We start from the raw sequence: 21,386 nt of genomic DNA on the forward strand, positions 1-21,386 counted from the left end.
TTTTGTCAGTATATATGTGTGTATGTGTGTTACAGATGGAGAGGGAGAGATTATTGTGTGTATTTGTAGGTTTTTAGGGGCTTTAGTCGTGGATAGTGTGAGCACAGTGCTGTGTTACTGCGAGCTCCCATGAGCCACACCAACACGGGCACAAAAATATTAATGAATATTTAAAATAATGACTTAATAATGAGGCTGATTATGCAATTTTACTATTGAATTTTATGTAAATATGTACAGTTTTAGTATTTTATTTTGTACACCTTTTTAGGAAAAAAATGATCAATGTCTAAAATATTTCTCCCGCAGTGAAACCTTTTCCTTTCTCATATTCATGTTTGATTTGTAAAGAAAATACTTTGAGAATCGTGGACAAGTAGCATTTCTTTTTTTATTGGGAGTTGATTTTTTATTTAACAAATTAAAACATTTTAAACGAAACTGTCTAATTTCTCTCTCTTTTTCTTTTTTTTTATTCTTTTTTTTTTTTTAAGGTAAATAAATTTCAGGGAATTTCAATTTGGATTTTACAGGCCTTTTAGTCATGGAAATTTTGGTATGAATTAACCCTCCTATGGTCTTTGGTCATTTTTGACCGAAATACATTTTCCTTAAATTGATGACCACTGGAAATGAATGGGAAAGACCAGAAAACAGATTAAAAAAAAAAATTGCTCTAATCAATAAATCTTCGGCCACAAAGCAGAAAAAAAAGACAGAAATTACAGAGTGAGACTCTAAAACATCCTCAGTGCAAAACATACAAGAATGAACTGGTGAGACTAAAACACAGAGGATTTTTTATTTTTTTTTAATTTATCAAATAAAACCAATGAATCAGCCACAATGCTAAACGCACTCTGAAATGGAGATGATAACACAATGCAGAACACACGCAGAATGGGCATCAACAAGTGGAGTTCTACAGCTATCTTCTGGTCATTGTTGGCATTAAAAATCATATGTTGTTTTCCAGCTGATGACAGCAATCTGACACACGTTTACTTTGATTCTGTTCATTTCTGTTTCTTGATGTTTATTTTCTTGACATTATTATGCATTTACTTTGAGTTATAAAATTTGTATGTTTGAAATAAATTATTTGTAGAAAAATGCTTATTCTGTGTTTTCTCTTTGTAACACCATGGTCAGGTTTGATTGCAAGCATAATGACATAAACTGCAAAAACTGACACTTCAAATTAATTTTAAAATGCTAAACTTTGACAAATAATAGTTTGATAATGTCTAAATATATATCCAAATGCATATCTTGTGATAAACTATAAAATTAGGTTACAACAAGTCATCAGACTACACAGTATGTGTCTACAGTCATCTACTTGCTGTTACTGGCATGACATGATTTTCAAGTCATGTTATTTATATTTAGTTCACCAGATGGCAGCGATCTGCCTCCAATTTATGTCATTTTATATCAAAAACATTCTTGCATAAACTTTTGCATGATTGCGAAAATTTATAGTTATTGTTGGAAGTAATTTAAGTCATCACACGAATGTGACATGAAAATGTTATGGTGATTATACATTTTTAATTTTCATTAGCAAAGAAATTGCTCTGTGAGTGCAGTATTTTCTTTTTAAATTATGTAATACAACTGAAAAAAAAGGTAATGGGAATTAATTACCCAAAAGTTGTATAAATATTGTAATGTCATCATTGATTCTGTGTTGTATATGAAAATTAAACGCTTACATTTCTGAAAGCATGTTTATTATCACATCCAGAGATGCATTTGAAATTCTATTTTGGAAAATTACGATCATAATCGGTGAACATTGCGCTTAGTAATAATACATTAATGGTTACAAGCAATCAGTCATGAGCACATATTAATGTACATACAGGTATGCATATACAGAATATTTCCAGTTTCTGAGAGCCTCCAAAACGTCACAACAGCCCATATCTATCATGTATAATGAAAGCTCTCAAATACAAAACAAATCTTTTGATGCTACACAACAAAGGACACTAAATCATCTTTTAAACTGGAAGTTCCATACTTGGCTGCATGGGTTGAATTAGACATTGCCACTGGAGTTTGTATATGTAATTAAGCTACAGTATTGTTATGATAAATTTGTCTCCGCTCATAAGAGAGACATAAGGGTTAAAGGTTAACAGTGTTCTGTAGTGTGGAACATTTGGTCTCAACCTTTCATTTGCTTTGCATTGAGAAATGAGCTTGAATCTAATGGAAGGGAAAATTATCTCCCTGTCCTTCAACCTCACGTAATAAAAACAAACTTTTATTCAGAGAGTTTCTTCATTCTCTGGTCCAGAGCTGCAAAGTTCTCCTCCACAGCAACCAGGTTCTCCTTCATGGTTTGTTTCACCTGCAAATTAAAATGTAAAGAGGTTTTATAAAGGAAGTGCTCTCTGAACACTCTCTGGCAATGAAACTTTATAATAAACATGTTTTAATTAGTTTGACCCATATTTTTTATACACAAGTATTTGGTATCATTGTAAAGAAAAGTTTAAAATGTTTTAATGATATAGATTATAATACTTTCGGAGACTCTAAGCCCGAGAAACGGCTGAAAAAAAAAATATCACAAAAACTTGAGCCAAAAATGTACTTTTTTCTTATTTTTCTGAATCTACATTATATATATCTCTGGGTGTAAATAAGGTGGCTCCGAAAAACTGCTTTTTTTTCTTTCTTTTTTTTCCCAATCATGTCAACTGTATCTGCAAAAAAGCAATCAAAAGTTATAGAATTACAAAAATAAATAAATAAATAAATATCATAGTGTCCAAAAAACGTCTCCATGTGTCCAAAAGCCTCTCCAAACAAATAAACATAATAATTGTACATAAGAATTAATTACACATGCAAACACAACAATGACTAAAGGTTTGTATAGCATGCAGACATGATTTTAGTAATGAGATTTCACAAAATTAGTTTCATTCTGTGCCATTTGAGTTATCATTGTGTCTGTGTCATGTACTTGGCGCCATCTCCTGGTGGCCATATGTAATAACGGTCACCAATCACATGTCTTTCAGCCCAAATATGGATGATTTTTGCACCGATCTGAACCCAATCTGATTAATTTAGTGTTCCATGATGCTACATCATTTCCGATGACGTCATCCGATTCAGAAAAGCTAACGTGCTTTCAGACTTATAAATGTGAAGTTATAAGCGAAAATGCTGCATATGAGCAACACCTGTTCACATGATACATAATTATCAGAGACATATTCTTTGTTGATATTAACAATTTTTATTGATTCCATTCAACAAATTAAATAAACATCATAGAAAATGCGGAATCAAATTATGTACAATTAAACCCTTCCCCCCGAACACCCCCACCCGACACAAACACTCACCCTAGTGGTCATAAATATAAAAAAATAAATAAAAAAAACACAACACACACAAAAAATAAATAAATAAATAAAAAGCATATTTTCAAAAAACAATCAAATTGCACACACATATTTAAAACTAAAGATCCCTCTCCACTACCCCTCCCCAAAAGCCTTCCAAAAAGGCCAAATATCTGCCCATTTCCTATCAAATAACCCCAGATTTCCCAGCCTTCTATACATCCCTTCCTCAAAGGCCGTCACCCTCCCCATCTCCAAGCACCACTCATGAAATGAGGGTGCTCCTACCGACCTCCAACCCCTTAAAATAACCTGTCTGGCGATCATGACGCTCGTTAGGACCCAACTCTTTATGTGCCGATTCTCAATGTCGATGACCACCCCATCACCCAAAATACAGAGTCTGGGGCAAAGTGAAAGCCGAGTGTCCAATACATCTCAACACACCCCCAAAAGACATGAGTTATGTCTCCAACCTCTGACTGACATCGCCAGCAGGTGGGTGAGTCTTTAAGACCAAGCCTATACAATCTGGAGGGGGTGCAATAAATTCTTAAAAATCTTAAATTGCATAAGGCGAACCCTTGCATCTCTAGATGCAGACTTTACATTTTTTAGGATCCTAGCCCACACCCCCTCCTCCAATGTCAAGTTTGGATCTTTCTCCCATAATTTTTGGAGAGAATTCAAAGTTCCGTTCCCCAGACTCTGAATTAGCAGGGAGTAATACACTGATGCTTCATGACCCTTCCCAAAAGCAGCAATCACCACTCCCAGAGTATCTGCCGCACTGGGGCAGGGGGGGGTTCGTGTCACTCCCAAAAACAGTGCAGAGTAGGTGGCTCAGCTGTAAATAGGGGACTTATTAATACATAGTTTAGGGTTCAGCCATATGCTCGAGCCTACATTTAAATAAATATCATAATTAAACACTCTGGACACTTTTGTCCATATCGAGTGCAAATGCAAAATAACGGGGTGCGACTTAACCTCTCCGGCTAGTTTAATCGAAAGGCTTTGCAGTGGCGAGATAAGGGCAAGAACTTCCTTTTCAATACAAAACCAGGGAGGGGCTCTCTCAGGTGGAAGCGACCAATGAACCAAATGTCTAAGACCGAATGCATAATAATAAAACAAAATCTTGTGTAGGCCTAACCCACCTTTATCAATCAGCCTATGTAACTTCTTGAAATTTAACCTGGGACGCTTACCATTCCAAATGAAGGACTTCACTATGCTATCAAATTGCTTGAAATAAGAGAGGTGGACATCTATAGGGAGTGACTGTAGCAGGTAGTTGAATTTTGGAATACAATTCATTTTAATAACATTAACCTTCCCAATCATCGATAAATGTAATGAAGCCCACCTGTCCACATCATTCGAAAACCTTTTTATTAAGGGATCAAAATTAACTCTGACTAAATCAGACAAATTTGCTGGGAAAACAAATTCCCAAATTCTTAATTCCCTGATTGGGCCACTGGAAGGCACCCGGCTAGAAGGCCATTCCTGGACAGTACGCTGTCAAAGCCAAAGCTTCGGATTTAGACCAACTGACTTTGTATCCTGAGAACTTGGAAAATGAGTTAATAATTCTGTGGAGGCAAGGCATAGATCTAGTAGGGTCAGAGACTAATAATAAAATATAATCTGCGTAAAGCAGAAGCTTATGCGCCACACCTCCTGCAATCACCCTTGAAAAATCATCCTCCTTTCTTATCACGGCTGCTAAAGGTTCCAGGGCAAGACAGAACAATAATGGGGAAAGAGTGCCCCTATCCAGAGTAAAATAATCTGAAATTAATCCATTTGTTTGTACTGCCACTACAGGGTGTCTATAAAGTAACTTAATCCAACCAATAAATGTACTCCCGAACCCATACACTTCCAAAATGTTAAAAAGATAATCCCATTCTACCATATCAAACACCTTTTTGGCGTCAAGTGAGATGGCAGCGATCGGAGATTGATCATTCGCTACTGACCACGATATTGATGAGACGCCTAATATTATCAGAAGAGCTACGGCCTCGAATAAACCCCACCTGATCAATATGTATAAGAGATGTCACAACTTTACTTAATCGGTTGGCCATAATTTTTAACAAAATTTTTACATCTAACTGGATCAGGGAAATTGGATGGTAACTTTTACACTCGCTTGGATCTTTGTCCTTTTTAAGAATCAGACTGATCCGGGCTTGTGTCATGGTTGGCAGAAGCTTTCCATTCTTTAATGATTCAGTATAAACTTCTAACAAAAGTGGAGCCAGTTCTGTAGCATAAGATCTAAAAATTTCAGGAGGCAAATCCATCAGTCCCCGGAGTTTTGCCTGTAAGCAAGGCCTTAATTACCTCATCAAGCTCCTCCAAGGTTATCTCAGAATCAAGAGAATTTTTTTGCTCAGTCGTCAGTTTAGGAAGATCTAATGGTTCCACAAAGTTCCTAATATCTTCATCAGTAGATGAAGTCGTGGAACTATAGAGATCAAAGTAGAAATCTTTAAAAGCATTATTAATATCAATGGCCGAGGTAAATATTTCACCACCAGCAGATTTCACTGAGGGAATGGTAGAAAAAGACTCTCTCTGCTTTATATATCTAGCCAAAAGTTTTCCTGCTTTGTCCCCCGACTCAAAGTATGACTGTCTTGCCCTGAATAACCAAAACTCCCCTTTCTGTGACAGAATAGTATTATATCTATATTTCAATCGGGTCAATTCTCTGAGGCCATCAGATGACATACGGCGCTTCAGCTCTGCCTCTGCACTTTTAATATTTCCTTCCAACTCCATGAGTTCTTGTGCTTTGGATTTTTTTGGTGAATGAGGCATACTGTATGATCCGACCCCTAAGAACCACCTTAAGTGCCTCCCAAGCCACACCCACAGAGGATACCGAGGACCAGTTGGTCTCCATATAAACATTGATTTCAGCCTTTAACATTTGTTGAAATTCAGGATTTTGCAAAAAGTATACATTAGAGTGCCAACTATATGATTTATTTTTCTCTATATGTAGCAACATCTCTAAACTCACCAGGGCGTGATCTGAGACTAAAATGTTTCCAATTAAGCAATCCACAACAGATGAAATGAGGGATTTGGATATCAAAAATCTATTCTAGAATAAATCTTATGGACTGAATGAAAAAAAATGTATAGTCTCTACCAAATGGTTTCAAAAGTCTCCAGATATCTGTAAGACCAAGATTTTTACACATCCTGTGAAGCGTCACTGTTGCTCTAGGGGGCTTACACACTTTTGCTTCACTGTGATCAAGGACTGAGTCCATCAAAAGGTTAAAGTCTACTCCCAATATTATATCATGAGGGGTGCCAGTGGTTTGCAGCATCCCTTCAAGATCTATAAAAAAGCCCTGATCATCAGCGTTAGGTGCGTAAATATTAGCCAAAATCAACCTTTGCCTTTGAATTTCAGCTAAAACAATAATGACTCTTCCTAATTTATCTTTAATCTGTTTGAGACATTTGAATTGTAGATGTTTATTAATCAATATAATAACTCCCCTGCTCATACTTGAGCCAGCACTAAAGAAAACATGTCCACCTCATATCTTCCCAAATTTTTCAGCTTCCTGCGGGGAGAGATGTGTTTCTTGAAGAGAAACTATCATATTTCTTACGTTTAAGAAAAGAAATAACCTTCCTTCTTTTTATGGGGTGCCCCAACCCATTTACTTTCCATGTGGAGAGAGATAGTACACTCATATTAACATTTGACATTTTGATATAATAGAAAAAATAAATTGTGTGTCAAAAACAAAATTATACAGACCACATTCCTCATTAGTGAAACAATCAAACCCCGAACTTCCCCCCGAACAAAACAAACAGAAAAAAGAAAAACGCAAAAGCGCATTAACCCCGTTCACGAAAGCGCCAACTGGCGACAATCCCTTTAAACTCAAAGAGTCCATGTATGCCTACGAGAGCCCCCACGACAACTTTGCCATCGGATTGCTCAATTTTGCCTCACAAATTTGTGAGGCAAAATTACATAACAGAAAATACTTTGTAAAATAAGCCCAGTCAATAGGAAAAATGAACACACAAAGAATGTGTAGATTCATTCACAGAACTGTCTCAAAGGTGTGATCTTCCACAAAACAAATTCCAGCTGATATAAAACTGTTCAGATTCCTCGGACAGACAAACAAATCTTCAGTGAGCCAGCTGTTATGAGTTCAGCGGATGACGTAATCATTCCAATGTCCTGTAAAAATACTCAACAAAACAACTTCAGCCAGCAGGAGGTATAAGCACGAAGAACGAACAGATTAATCCACAGCTGTTCCAAAGGAGTGTTATTCAACAGAACAAGCTCCAGCCGCTAGGTGGAACCAATACAAAAAGAAACAAAACCGGCATCCCGGTTCCCCAGATGGTCGAGTCAGCTTCACTCAGAGGCTGCATAAAATTATATACCATGACTTACACATTCCGTCAACTTTATAAAAGACATCCTTTGTGTGAGCATGTAGATATTTTGCGGTCATCCGTAGTGTCCACTCTCAAACTGGCCGGGAACTTCAATGCAAAAGTAATCTTCCGTCAAAGCAAAAGTTTCTTTAAGGAAAAGTGTTATTCACAAAACAGGCTCCAGCCGCTCGGCGGAGCCAACGCAAAAAGAAACCAAAATGACACCCAGCTTCCTCAAAAGCCAGAGTAAGTACAGCGAGTCGACCCACTCACATGAGAAACACCCAATGGTTTACTCACCCATTGATTCAATAAAAGACATTGCCTGATTGGGACATGTAAATACTTTGCGACCGTCCTTCCTTTCTATTCTCAGTTTGGCCGGAAACATTAGAGCAAAAGTGATCTTTCGCTGATGTAAGAGTTTCTTACATTCCTTGAACTGATCGCGTTTCTCTCACCGAACTCGCAAAGTCCGGGAACAAGAAAATATTATGGTTCTTCCAAGAAAGCTTCCCTTTGCTCCTCGCCTGGCACAACACCAGATCTTTATCGGATGATCTCAGAAATTTGGCCAGGATTGATCGGGGCCTGTTATGTCGAGCAGAATCGGGGAAAGCTCGTCTAGGAATTTCACCATACCTCTGCCCTCCTCATGCTCAGGAATTCCAACAATTTGAACGTTATTCCTGTGGTTTCTATTCTCAAGATCTTCAAGCTTTTCAAGGAGATGTTCCAAATCAACTTTGGCGGATTAGCAGTTAATTCCCTCTCCAAAGACTCCAGACAATCGATTCTTCTCTCAACATCTGTCACTCTTGTAACTATCTCAGAGAATTTTATTTCCATCGCCGTAATCGATCGATGTATTACAGCGAGATCCTCCAAGTCAGCAAGAACCTTCGTCAGCATCACCGACATGTAGAACAACTGACGCTGGATATCTTCTCCCGCCGCGCCATCCAAATCGAGTCCCCAGTCTGTAGGCCTGTTGGGGCTTTCATCCTGAACACGTAAGTGTCTTTTAATGTCTCCAGAGCCCAAGGATTTTGACTTCTTTGCCATGTTTTGCCTCAAAGAGCAAATGTGTAACTGGGTGTATCAAATTTCACCAGATTATAACATGAAAATAATAAAAAATCAAGCAAAGTGCGCAGAGCTCGTCGCTCACACGTCTGCTTCTTGCATGGCGTTACGTGACCTCCCAAAGACATATTCTTATCTATTACTCACTATATTTTTGTCTGTGACTAAAACAAATAGGCTAGTTGTATTCTACTCTTTGAGAGCTTTCCAACAACATATGACACATGGCTGTTCGATGAGTTTAATGTTTTTACGAATTACAATAATATGTACAATGCAAAATATAAAAACGGAAAACGTCTAATTTGTCTGCAAATTTCAAAGCACTTCTTCAGTTTTGGTCGTAGAAGCTCTACTTTACAATGCATGTAGGCATTAAGCTTTCAAACGATACCGATTTTGTGTTGGTCAAGACTGTATTCATATTTTGATTATTATTTTTTAAAGGGTTGAAAAGGAAATTATGGGGTTTCTTCAAGTAACTTAATGAGTTGTAATGTTATTCGACTTTTTACTTAACAGCCATTTATGCTTAGCGAGATGTGTTTTGCTTGAAATACATTATGTGAAATGCTTGATATAACTATTCTAAAATTAGTAATAGGGCTGTGCCAATACTTCTCACTATTTGTATTAATACTTTTGATTAGTGGGTGACGATATGGGTTTTTCAATGACCGATATGATATCTAGAAAGCAGCATGGCCGATATAAATTCAGATATACGTAATACAATTTCACAACAGTAAATCAGATGTACACAACATTTCTGAAGCTTGTTTTATACAATATTAACTTAAATTCACGTAAACTTAAAAACAAATTTAGTATCTAGCTAGTTAGTTATCGGGCTGGCCGATATATCGGTCCATCACTACTTTCGATCCCTGTATTAATATCTTTATTTATCTACAGTATTTGAGTATTCATATCATGTCCAACAATTCAATAATGAAATGCACAAACTCTGAGACTGGCGTTTCTCTGTGCAACGAGAGATGTTTTTATGATGTGTATGATATCTTGATTAATCGCAATATATCATGAGGTGGTCCGTGATTCCCAGCCCTAATAATAATAACATTTTCATAATGCATATATGGGTCAATGTCGTGACACTCATTTTTTTGTCTGCGTCTAATAAATTATTCAAAAATACATTACAAATGCAATTCACACAAAACAATTACTTGAATACACCTCTTTTATGATGAACATGTTTTCAATTGCTGAGTTGATATTTTTTTCTGGGGTTTAAAGTAAAAAAAATGTCATGTGGTGTAACCATCCGGAGACAGTAAAAAAAAAAAAAAAAAATCAATGCCTCATAAAAATCTGAAATTCTTGAAAAAAGAAATGTTGGCATGAATTATGCTGAATAATCTTATTATTATGTATTTTAAAAAATGCAGTAAATTATTTTATTTTAAAATTTGATTAATATTTGAAAAACTTTCGTCACTAAATCATGTGGTGTAACCAACATGTAAGTAGAAAATTTGTTGTCATGTGACAAAAATCATAAAACAGAGATCTCTTTAGACCCGCAAGACTGCGTGTGAAGTTATTATTTAGTCATATCATTAAATATCAATATTTTGGCATTTGTATAAAAGGCTCATTTTGTTTAGGTCATTTGGTGCAACCATGAGAAAACTTCTTGATATTCTTGACTTAAAAATGCATTAAATATTTGTAAAAAATATTTTTCACCTTGAAAACTTTTTTTAAATGAATGATTAAGTTCGTACACTCGCATGTATTAAATGTGCAAAGAAACAATTTTAATACATTTTACTTGACGGTTATACCACATGACATTTTTAAAGTCATTAAATCAGTTTTTTGTGGAAAATGCTATAAATGTTTTTCAAACAATTAGCAAAAACAACATCAACTCAAAGATTACATGTCTACAAACTTGACACATTTTAAACCAGATTTTTAAAATATTTATAATTTATCACCTCTGACAACCTTATTTGTCAATGATCTCTGTATTTATTGTTCTATAATAATTTTATGTAGTGTAATTGTGTCAAAAAACAGATTTAAAACAATTAAAAATTCTCCCACTTAAAAAAAAAAAAGATTAGAATTGTTATCGGCGTAAAAAAAAACCGTGTGTATCTGTAAAACGTGCACACACCTGTGTTAGTAGAGTCGTATTGTCCTTCAGTGAGTTGTTGATCATTTGTTGTGTCGTGTCCAGATGAGTCAACAGCTGCCCAAACTGCATCGCTGAAAATAGATAAATGACAAAAACGGACACATTCAGGACAGAAAACGCACATGTGAAAACTGATTGATGGTTTACACTAATGCCTGTTTTAGCACCCCTTGTGGCAACGCTGAGAATGAACGGCATATTTAAGTTGCGTTATGAATTGCATTCTGACACATTTTTCAACAAAACAACCCGTGAGAAAGAGCAACGCAGATGTGTTACCCTGCTCATGTAGTTCTTTAACAGCGATCAGTCTCTGTACCACTTGAGGAAGTGAGGACGCCATCACATCCCACTTCTGAACGACATCATACAGCTGCGACACCTGAAACACAAGCAAATAAACCAGTGAAGTGTGATGTCATTATTTCTCCATTCAATGATGATGAATATTAAAACTCATTTGTGACGAGTGTGTGAACGCACCTTATTTTGGGTCTCAGCATCCTCGATGGTCGCCTTGTGCTTTGCGATTTCATTCATTTTTCCCAGAACACTCTACAGACAATCATACATCAATCTATATTCCATTTTAATTGAATTCTATATTAATAGTTGCTTGACAATTATAAACAGTCTATAGTTCAGAAAATGACAAAAAATGTTGCTATTTAGCTCAGTGTTTTGGTGCAAAAACATCGTATTAGGGCTATCAATTAATACAAGATGTTCTGATTAATCAAAGTAATCACAATTAATCGCATATAACACTTTGAGCCAAACATCAAAACCGATAGTTACCGATAGTTTTTGGGAATGCCACTGAAACAGGAAATCTTTAAAAATACCCTCAGAGCTTAAAGGGTTAACAGAGATAGTATAATAATTATGCAAATATACAGATTTACCCATAAAAGTATTTATTGTATACAGAAGCAATGCAACATGCTCATTTCGCTACGGAGATAAATGTATTTTTTATTTCCAATTTTTTTTATTTTTAATTTATTTCGGTGCCACAGATAATATTGTGTGTCACATCGATGCATTTGCCTTTTAAAGTCATTGTGTCATATTTAAAGTGCTCCCACACAGCACTCATTCACAACAGTATACCCCGTTAAACACAGCTCGCACGTTTTGGAAAGACGGTGGCGTGACGCCGAACACCTCCACCTATTGTTGTGATGCTAGATCTGATCGTTAAAAACTGCAGATGAGTTCATATTGATCCTTAATATTCACATAATTTTGGGCGGAAAAATTAAACAAAAATTAAATACGAAAACTAAATTTAGTGTTTGTGTGTGTTATATTTTACTTTAGTTAGTTATCAAGGCATGTTTTTCGTTTTCATTTAGTTTTAGTTTTTTTAAATTAATATTCATATTTATTTTAGTTAACGAAAATGTTTTTTATTAGGTTTAGTTTTAGTTTCGTTAATGATAATAACCCTGGTTCAATCAACAGCCCTAGTTTGTACGTTATATTGTTTTTTTTTTGGGGGGGGGGGGTTTCCCCTTTTCTCCCCAATTTGGAATACCCAATTCCCAATGCGCTCTAAGTCCTCGTGGTGGCGTAGTGACTCGCCTCAATCCGGGTGGTGGAGGAAAAAATCTCAGTTGCCTCCGCGTCTGAGACCGACAATCCGCTTATCTTATCACGTGGCTTGTTGAGCGCGTTACCGCGGAGACATAACACGCGTGGAGGCTTCACGCTATTCTCCACAGCGTCCACGCACAACTCACCACGTGCTCTACCGAGAGCGAGAACCACATTATAGCGCCCACGAGGAGGTTACCCCATGTGACTCTACCCTCCCTAGCAACCAGGCCAATTTTGGTTGCTTAGGAGACCTGGCTGGAGTCACTCAGCACGCCCTGGATTCAAACTACAGAGGTGGTAGTCAGCGTCAATACTCACTGAGCTTCCCAGGCCCCTTTTGTGAATATTTAGGGATGCTCAGTCACATTGGTATTGGAGGTCTATCACTTATAAAGGAATTTCAGAATTACTTTTTCACATGATAAGATTTCCCTAAGAGAGCATCATTCACTGTCATCACGGTTACCTGTAGTCTGGCCTCAACCTGGTCCAGAGTTGCGGCGTCCAGTGCACTCACTCGAGCCTGCAGCAGCTCTATAGTGTCCTAAGACGCAAGACATTAAAAGAAGAAGAGGAAATATAAAAATGAAGTAAATAAACATGCCTAAAATTTAAACAATCAAAAAGAGAGTAAGAAGGTAAGTATTCAGGGAAAACTGTGTGTTAGCTGACCGTGAGACTTGCTCCCTGAACCCCTGCACTGAGAGGACCCTAAAACACACACAACAGATCAGTAACAAACATTAAATCAATCAGTATACTAGCACTAGATAGTGTACATTTAGTGTGTACCTGTTTATCTGCTCCTGATCCCACAGCGGTCTCCAGTTCAGCCAATCGCCTCTCTAACTCGGCAACCTACAACCACAGAGTGATCGTTACCAAGGTTGTGATGACATCACACTGCATGATGTCACCACAGCAGGACTGCTATTATGAATGCTGTACCTTTGCAGACTCAGTAAATTTCTCCTGCTCTGGTCGACTGTGGAGCTCGTACAGAATCACTCCATCAGGGCCTTTGGGTGGCGCCGTCTTCCCCTCTCCACCCATAGAGCTCCGCACACCCCGCGCCACCTCCAACTGTGTCAACAACCGCCTGGCGCAGACAGAGAGACAGTAAAGTAATATGATTAAAAGTAGCATTACACGCATAAGCTGCTTTTGAGCATCATAGACACAAACAATGTTGCCTTCTTAGATCCAGAATGCATTGTGACAAGAAAAAAAACAAAACCCTCCAAAATGTCAAGAAATAAGTTCGTAGACATGTAATTGTTGAGTTCATGTTCTTTTTACAAATGTTTACAAAACTTTTTTTTGGGGGGGGGGGATTTTTCCCCTTTTTCTCCCAATTTGGAATGCCCAATTCCCAATGCACTCTAAGTCCTCGTGGTCGCATAGTGATTCGCCTCAGTCCGGGTGGCGGAGGACGAATCCCAGTTGCCTCCGCGTCTGAGACAGTCAACCCGTGCATCTTATCACGTGGCTTGTTGAGCGCGTTGCCACGGAGACATAGCGCGTGTGGAGGCTTCACGCCATCCACCACGGCAACCACGCTCAATTCACCATGCGCCCCACCGAGAACAAACCACATTATAGCAACCACGAGGAGGTTACCCCATGTGACTCTACCCTCCCTAGCAACCGGGCCAATTTGGTTGCTTAGGAAGCCTGACTGGAGTCACTCAGCACACACTGGATTCAAACTCGTGACTCCAGGGGTGGTAGTCAGCGTCTTTACTCGCTGAGCTACCCGGCCCCCCTTCCTGTTCTTAACTGGAAGAAAAAACAGTTTGAATAAAAGTCCCACAGTTAAACTCAAACTTGTAAGTAAATTATTTAAATGAAGTCCAACTAAAACAAATTCCAGTAAAACATTTTTGTTTGTGAACACAGATTAGGACATAAATTAACAGTTTTAACTTACATACAGCAACACCTTTAACATGTATTTACACATTTCTCTCATTGATTGTAGCAAACACTTGTGTGTGCATGTAAGTAAATAGCCTTAATGTGGCAGTGTCCCAATATTACTTTGACATGTACCACCTACCTAAAGATTGTTGTACACCCCCTCACGGCAATGGTATTCCCTGATGGCAGTGGCCTCTTTCAACCGGATAATGCGCCCTGCCACACTGCAAAAGTTCAAGGTGTTGACTTGGCCTCCATATTCCCCAGATCTCAATCCGATTGAGCATCTATGGGATGTGCTAGACCAACAAGTCCAATCCACTGTGGCTCCACCTCACAACTCACAGGACATAAAGGATCTGCTGCTAATGTCTTGGTGCCAGATACACTATACGGCCAAAAGTTTGTGGACACCCCCTTCTAATAAACGATTTGGTTACTCCATTAAATCCAGTAAAGAAAATCTTAATGATTCTTTATGTAATGGCTTGGGCTTTGTGTGCTTCCAAATGTGTGGCAACTGTTTGGGGAAAGCCCTTTTCTGTTCCAGCATGACAATGCCCCTGTGAACAAAGTGAGGTCCATAAAGAAATGCTTTACTGTGTCTGGTGTGGAAGATATTGACTGGCCTGCACAAAGCCCAGACCTGAACCCCACTGATCACTTTTGGGGTAAACTGGAACAGCAACTGTAAGTCAGGCCCCATCAACCAACATCAGTTCCTGACCTCACTGATAGTGCTCTGCTCTCTGTCATCTACAAAATACAGAGCACAAGATGATCATGCTGCAGTGTTTTTGGTGTACGAGTGGACGGATTAAGCAAACTCCGATTGTTGCATTATTAAAAATGAATTCCCATCCTGAGATGTAAAGGCCGCATCACCACGTTATCACCGCAGGCTGTGAATTAATAAAAAAATTTTTTTGCACATTTTACACGGTTATATTTTTACGATAAGTATAATGTTGCTTGGGGGGGGGCCTGGGTAGCTCAGTGGTAAAGACGCTGGCTACTACCCCTGGAGTTCGCTAGTTCGCTAGTTCAAATCCCAGGGCGTGCTGAGTGACTCCAGCCAGGTCTCCTGAGCAACCAAATTGACCCGGTTGCTAGGGAGGGTAGATTCACATGGGGTAACCTCCTCGTGATCGCTATAATGTGGTTCGTTCTCGGTGGGGCGCGTGATGAGTTGAGCATGGTTGCCGTGGTGGATGGCGTGAAGCCTCCACACGCGCTATGTCTCCGTGGCAACGTGCTCAACAAGCCATGTTATGAGATGCGCGGGCTGACGATCTCAGACGCGGATATACCCTCCCTGGGATTCGTCCTCCGCCTCCCGGACTGAGGCGAATCACTACACAACCACGAGGACTTAAAAGCACATTGGGAATTGGGCATTCCGAATTGGGAGAAAAAGGTGGAACGTTGCTTAACAACATGCTTATGTCAAGCTCTACCATAATCAACTCGAAGTCAATTCTCTCGTGAGGGTTAGGATGCTGCCTATGTAGGTTGTAGACAGTAAGGCAGCTCACTAAGTTTTGGAACAGAGCCATCATTTCTCTAGTACCTCAGTCATTTTTTAAATAATCTAATTTTCTCGTGTAGGTAGAAATCACACCTTCATAATGATCTGAGACCAGCTGCATCAAGATTTCTGTTATATTTTTAACTCAGGTTTTCTGCATGCTTCTTAGATCTCAAAGCAAAAGCAGTTCTGTTCAGATGAGATCTCTCACTCACTTGGCCAGCGCTCCGTCCGGGTCGGTGAGGTTGATATGAGCATTTGGTCCCAGCAGTGAGTCTAGATGAGCAGATACCAACTGCTGTTTGAGCTGTGCCGCCTGCTGAGCCAACGCCACTGGAGTGAGACGCTCCACTGCACCGCTCTCTTTAGTGCTCGTCTGCAGGAGAAACAACAGAGAAACTACATGAGCCGTAGAATAACATGAAAATGGGCCGGATTTTAACCGAACCTTGAGCATGTTGAAGGTTTCGGACATAAGCAAATAGATCTTTTGAGAGAGTGTGTGTTTAGTTGTGACCTGAATATGCTCCACATCCTGGCACAGCTCATGAATCTCGTTCACCAGTCGTTGATATTTCTGCTGTGGAGTTTCTTTCACCCCACAACCCTCCGCTAACTGCAGGAAGAGAGAAAGACGAGCAGAATAAACACTGATGGAGCCCATAAACTCAATAAAACCTAATGTATTGATCACTCACGAGCTCGTAATCTCCAGACTCGTAGCCCACCCTGCAACTCTTACTGATGCGATCAGAGAAATCTGCAGACAAACATGATAATACACTGTAAAACAAATGGTTAAATTTACGGTAAAATACCATTAGCTGTGGTTGCCAGAAATTTACCGTAAAAAATACACTGACCATGTTTCAGGCTTTACGGGATGTAATTTTGATGCCTGTATATTTTACAGATTACTACCGTTTATATTATTAAATTATATAAACTTGATATACTCACCTTCTGGAACTATTAAAGTCTGCTTTTCACTTTAAAAATGTATTTTTAATCACCATAGTAACTACAAAAGGTCACATGATGACTTAAAGTTCACCAATAGTGTCCCTTCCAAGAGCAATAATTAATATACATTTAGAGATATTGCACAGTGTTACTCACACAAACACAAAACACCAGCAGGGTAACACTAAAATAAAACTGTGACACTAAAATAATGCAATACACATCAACTAAACCACATAAAATAGAACATAGGACAGCCTAATCAGGGTTCCCACTCTTTTCAAGGCACACTTTCAGGACATTTCATGTGCCCTATGGGTGTAATATTAATACAAAAATACACAAGAGGTCATGATATATATTGAGGTTATTGGATGGTTATTTTTTTCAGAATTTCGTATTCAGTAGTTTAATTACATTTTAATATCAAAATGGTGTCTAGACAAATTAATTCATTAAAACATTAATCAAATGAAAATATAATTATTTTAATTATAAAAAGTTCACAGACAATGCACAAAAATTTTACCACTGCACCTACTTGTGACCATATGCAATAATATATAGATGAGTTTTAAGAAGAGATATAAAATCATCATATGTTGATGCAGTTTTTATGTAAAGTGGCAAATTATTCCAGAGCTGTGGAGCAGCCACTGAGAAGGCTCGATCTCCTTTCAGTTTGAGACGTGTCCTTGGAACAGTCAACCATAGACTATTGGTTGATCTGAGGTCTCTGGATGTATTATGATGAAATGAAAGAAGATCAGAAATATATGGAGGAGCCAAACCATGCAAATCCAATTATGCTTTGAACTGAATACGATGTTTGACTGGGAGCAAGTGGAGAGAGATCAGCACTGGCAATAAACTTTACATTATTAAACAGTAGTAACATATCTTATTTTTCCCATTTCACGCTTCCATTTAAATTTAGATTTTATCTAGGCGTTTCTGTATGCTTTTGACTGTATTTTCCCACCTCCGGATAAGCAGTTCGCTACATGGCCCATGTAATTATTAAACCCCAAAAAGCTGTGATTTGATTAAATAAATATATAGTCTGTATGTGCTGCACACTTCAGAGTGCTCTGCTTCACACATTAATTTTAAAGCACGCAGCACATGCACATTATATAGTTTCTCGATAAAATTGCAGCTTTTTTGCGGTTTAATAATCACACTAGGACAGGACTATTCAATTGAAGTTTCAAGAGGTCCAGTCTCTAGATTTCCTTCCCAGCAAAGGTCTGGACAATAACTTACATGGTGTTAGTAGTCAGTATAGCTATGAAATGACAAAGAATGATCATTTTGAAACAGTAGGCCTAATTGTAAATTTCAAAGTTGGCAATAATAGTACTTTGTAAAAGAAGAACCCCCCACCCCCAACAACAAAGTCAAAACAGTCTCTATAAAGCTAGGCAAGGATTAGGACACTGGGGCTCCAGAGACAAAGCCAAAGTAGTGGGGTTTGGGGGATCTTCTACCAAAAGATTAAAATATTTAAATGAGTTCATCAATCAAGAGCACTTTGTTATAAATATTAAAAGATAAAATCAACTGTTCATTTTGAAGCTGAATGACAACAGTCTCAAGGGGCATAGGAGGCCTTGTGAATATTAAGGAAATATATTGTTTGATGGTTTAGGGGCATCCCCTGAGAGAACATTTTGAAAATGTAAAAGTCTGAATGGACCATTTTTTTTAATGTATTTTTTTATCCCCTTTTCTCCCAATTTGGAATGCCCAATTCCCACTACTTAGTAGGTCCTCGTGGTGGCACGATTCCTCGCCTCAATCCGGGTGGCGGAGGACAAGTCTCAGTTTCCTCCGCTTCTGAGACTGTTAATCCGCGCATCTTATCACGTGACTCGTTGTGCATGACACCACGGAGACTCACAGCATGTGGAGGCTCATGCTACTCTCCACGATCCACGCACAACTTACCACACACCCCATTGAGAGCAAAAACCACTAATCACAACAATGAGGAGGTTACCCCATGTGACTCTACCCTTCCTAGCAACCGGGCCAATTTGGTTGCTTAGGAGACCTGGCTGGAGTGAATGGACCATTTTTATATTTTCCTTAAAATGAAAATCTACCAACAACAAACAATGTAGAGCACAATAGTGAAGCTTAAAATACTGTTAGCTAGTTAAGCAGGCCTATAAATGGAAAATAAATATCAAATAATGGAAACGTTCTCATGAGAACTCCACTCTGCTACTAGTAAAATCACATTTTTGGTTGTTTTTCCTTGCCATTTATGCAAGAGATGATATTTGATTAATTTTCACAAAAATAATCTGTCTGTGAACGGCTCGAAACATGCTGATTAATAAAGCCAATTTTAGACGGAAAAATACGTTACTAGTTTAAAGGCGCTCTGGAAGCACATTGTCCTGTCACAAACCTGGTTTAGCTGAACGGTCGGATTCATTTCAGACACATGAAGTTGAATTCACTTCGCTTCATTTTCATTTTCTGCAGTGTGTTTTATGAAAGATTCCAGTATCCAACTATTTTGCTGCTCACTGTATTTCTCCGCTATGGTCTACTGTCATTAAAACAACCACGTCTGCAACTGCGCGCAGCGCGCGAAAGGGTATAAATGGAGCGTATTCTGTAAAAGAGAAAAGTATTCGAGGATACAGCACTAAAAGATCAGTGCTATCTATGCCCGAGCAATTGCGCTGTATACAGCTCCGTTGTTTTGTCGCGCTGATCATTTGAAGCGTAGAAACAGCGAGATAGGGCAGCAAATGTCAAGATGTCTCACGGTCCAGATGGAACCAAGCCGTGGTCCGGACCTGGACCACGGTCCGCAATTTGGTGACCGCTGCTCTAGGATACACACTGATCAGCCACAACATTAAAACCACCTGCCTAATATCGTGTAGGCCCCCCTCGTGCCACCAAAACAGCTCTGACCCGTCGAGGCATGGACTCCACAAGAACTCTGAAGGTGTCCTATGATATCTGGCACCAAGACGTTAGCAGCAGATCCTTTAAGTCCTGTAAGTTACGAGGTGGGGCCTCCATGGATGGATCGGACTTGTTGGTCCAGCACATCCCATAGATGCTCAGTCGGATTGAGATCTGGGGAATTTGGTGGCCAAGTCAACAACTTTAACTCTTTGTCATGTTCATCAAACCATTCCTGAACAATTTTTGCAGTATGGCAGGGTGCATTATCCTGCTGAAAGAGACCACTGCTATCAGGGAATACCATTGCCATGAAGGGGTGTACGTGGTCTGCAATGATCTTTAGGTAGGTGGTACGTGTCAAAGTAACATCCACATGAATGCCAGGACCCAAGTTTCACATCACACTGCCTCTGCCGGCCTGCCTTCTTCCCATAGTGCATCCAGTCCAATCTTTTCTTCAGGTAAACAACTGTGGAGGTGGAGGCATGGTTGAGCACCGGTTTGTGAATGGAGAGCGAGACTGGGAGATGAGAGCAGTAAGGAGTTACACCTGTGGGCAATTTTACTAACAGCTGTTCTGTGTTGCAGTGAGAGGTGACAGAGAGATAAAGGGGAGCTGAGAGCCACAGAGGAGAGAGGAGTGACAAGCGTTGGCTGTGTGTGTTTTTGGTTTATGTGGACACTTTTGTTGTGACACTGAAAAGTGCTTTAAAAATAAAAGACGAGAGAAGGTGTAAATTCGTCCTTCCTTGGACCACTTTTGGTAGGTACTAACAATTGCATACCGGAAACACCCCACAAGACCTGCCGTTTTGGAGATGCTCTGAACCAGTCGTCTAGCCATCACAATTTGGCCCTTGTCAAAGTCACTCAGATCCTTACGCTTGCCCATTTTCCTGCTTCCAACACATGAAATTCAAGAACTGACTTAATGCCTAATATATCCCACGCAATATCTTGAATATGGCAATGATTTTAATGTGCTTTTTAGTTTAAGTTTCATAAAAAGCATATCAGTAGACTAATTTCACTAATCCTTCTGGGCAGCACAATTAATCCAATTAACACCAAAATGGCAATATGGTCATATGTGATTATAAAATTGCAAAGGGCTGCAGTAAAAGACAGAAAAACATGGTCTGTGTGCACTTCAGAAATTGTGACGGGCTGTTCTGTGCACACGTTTAACGCTTTTAGAGCAGATCACATGCATTGTGAAAGAAATAAAGTACTAAATGTTCAAGCATTCACGCAATTCCAAACTTTAGTAACCACTTCAAATTATTATACAAATCTACAAAGGCGGCACAGCATTAAAAAAAAAGAGTGGACAACAGCACTTCACCAGATTAGGTGCATTGTAAAC

At 38.8% G+C, this 21,386-nt stretch overlaps 1 protein-coding gene across 1 annotated transcript in view; it reads right to left on the reverse strand.

Moving 5' to 3' along the window:
• Positions 1-366: 366 nt before the first annotated feature.
• Positions 367-21,386, reverse strand: part of LOC127445789 (dynactin subunit 2-like) — a 33,963-nt gene continuing 12,943 nt past the window's right edge. The window contains exons 4-14 of the mRNA XM_051706117.1: positions 16,822-16,883; positions 16,641-16,739; positions 16,339-16,499; positions 13,624-13,774; positions 13,468-13,533; positions 13,348-13,386; positions 13,142-13,219; positions 11,557-11,628; positions 11,353-11,455; positions 11,053-11,144; positions 367-2,362 (exon numbers count right to left, since the gene is read on the reverse strand). Of these exons, the coding sequence (XP_051562077.1) occupies positions 2,276-2,362; positions 11,053-11,144; positions 11,353-11,455; positions 11,557-11,628; positions 13,142-13,219; positions 13,348-13,386; positions 13,468-13,533; positions 13,624-13,774; positions 16,339-16,499; positions 16,641-16,739; positions 16,822-16,883 (1,010 nt within the window). The 3' untranslated portion in view covers positions 367-2,275. The remainder of the gene's footprint in view (positions 2,363-11,052; positions 11,145-11,352; positions 11,456-11,556; positions 11,629-13,141; positions 13,220-13,347; positions 13,387-13,467; positions 13,534-13,623; positions 13,775-16,338; positions 16,500-16,640; positions 16,740-16,821; positions 16,884-21,386) is intronic.

Source organism: Myxocyprinus asiaticus, chromosome 9, assembly GCF_019703515.2.
Source record: "Myxocyprinus asiaticus isolate MX2 ecotype Aquarium Trade chromosome 9, UBuf_Myxa_2, whole genome shotgun sequence".
NCBI lineage: Eukaryota > Metazoa > Chordata > Actinopteri > Cypriniformes > Catostomidae > Myxocyprinus > Myxocyprinus asiaticus.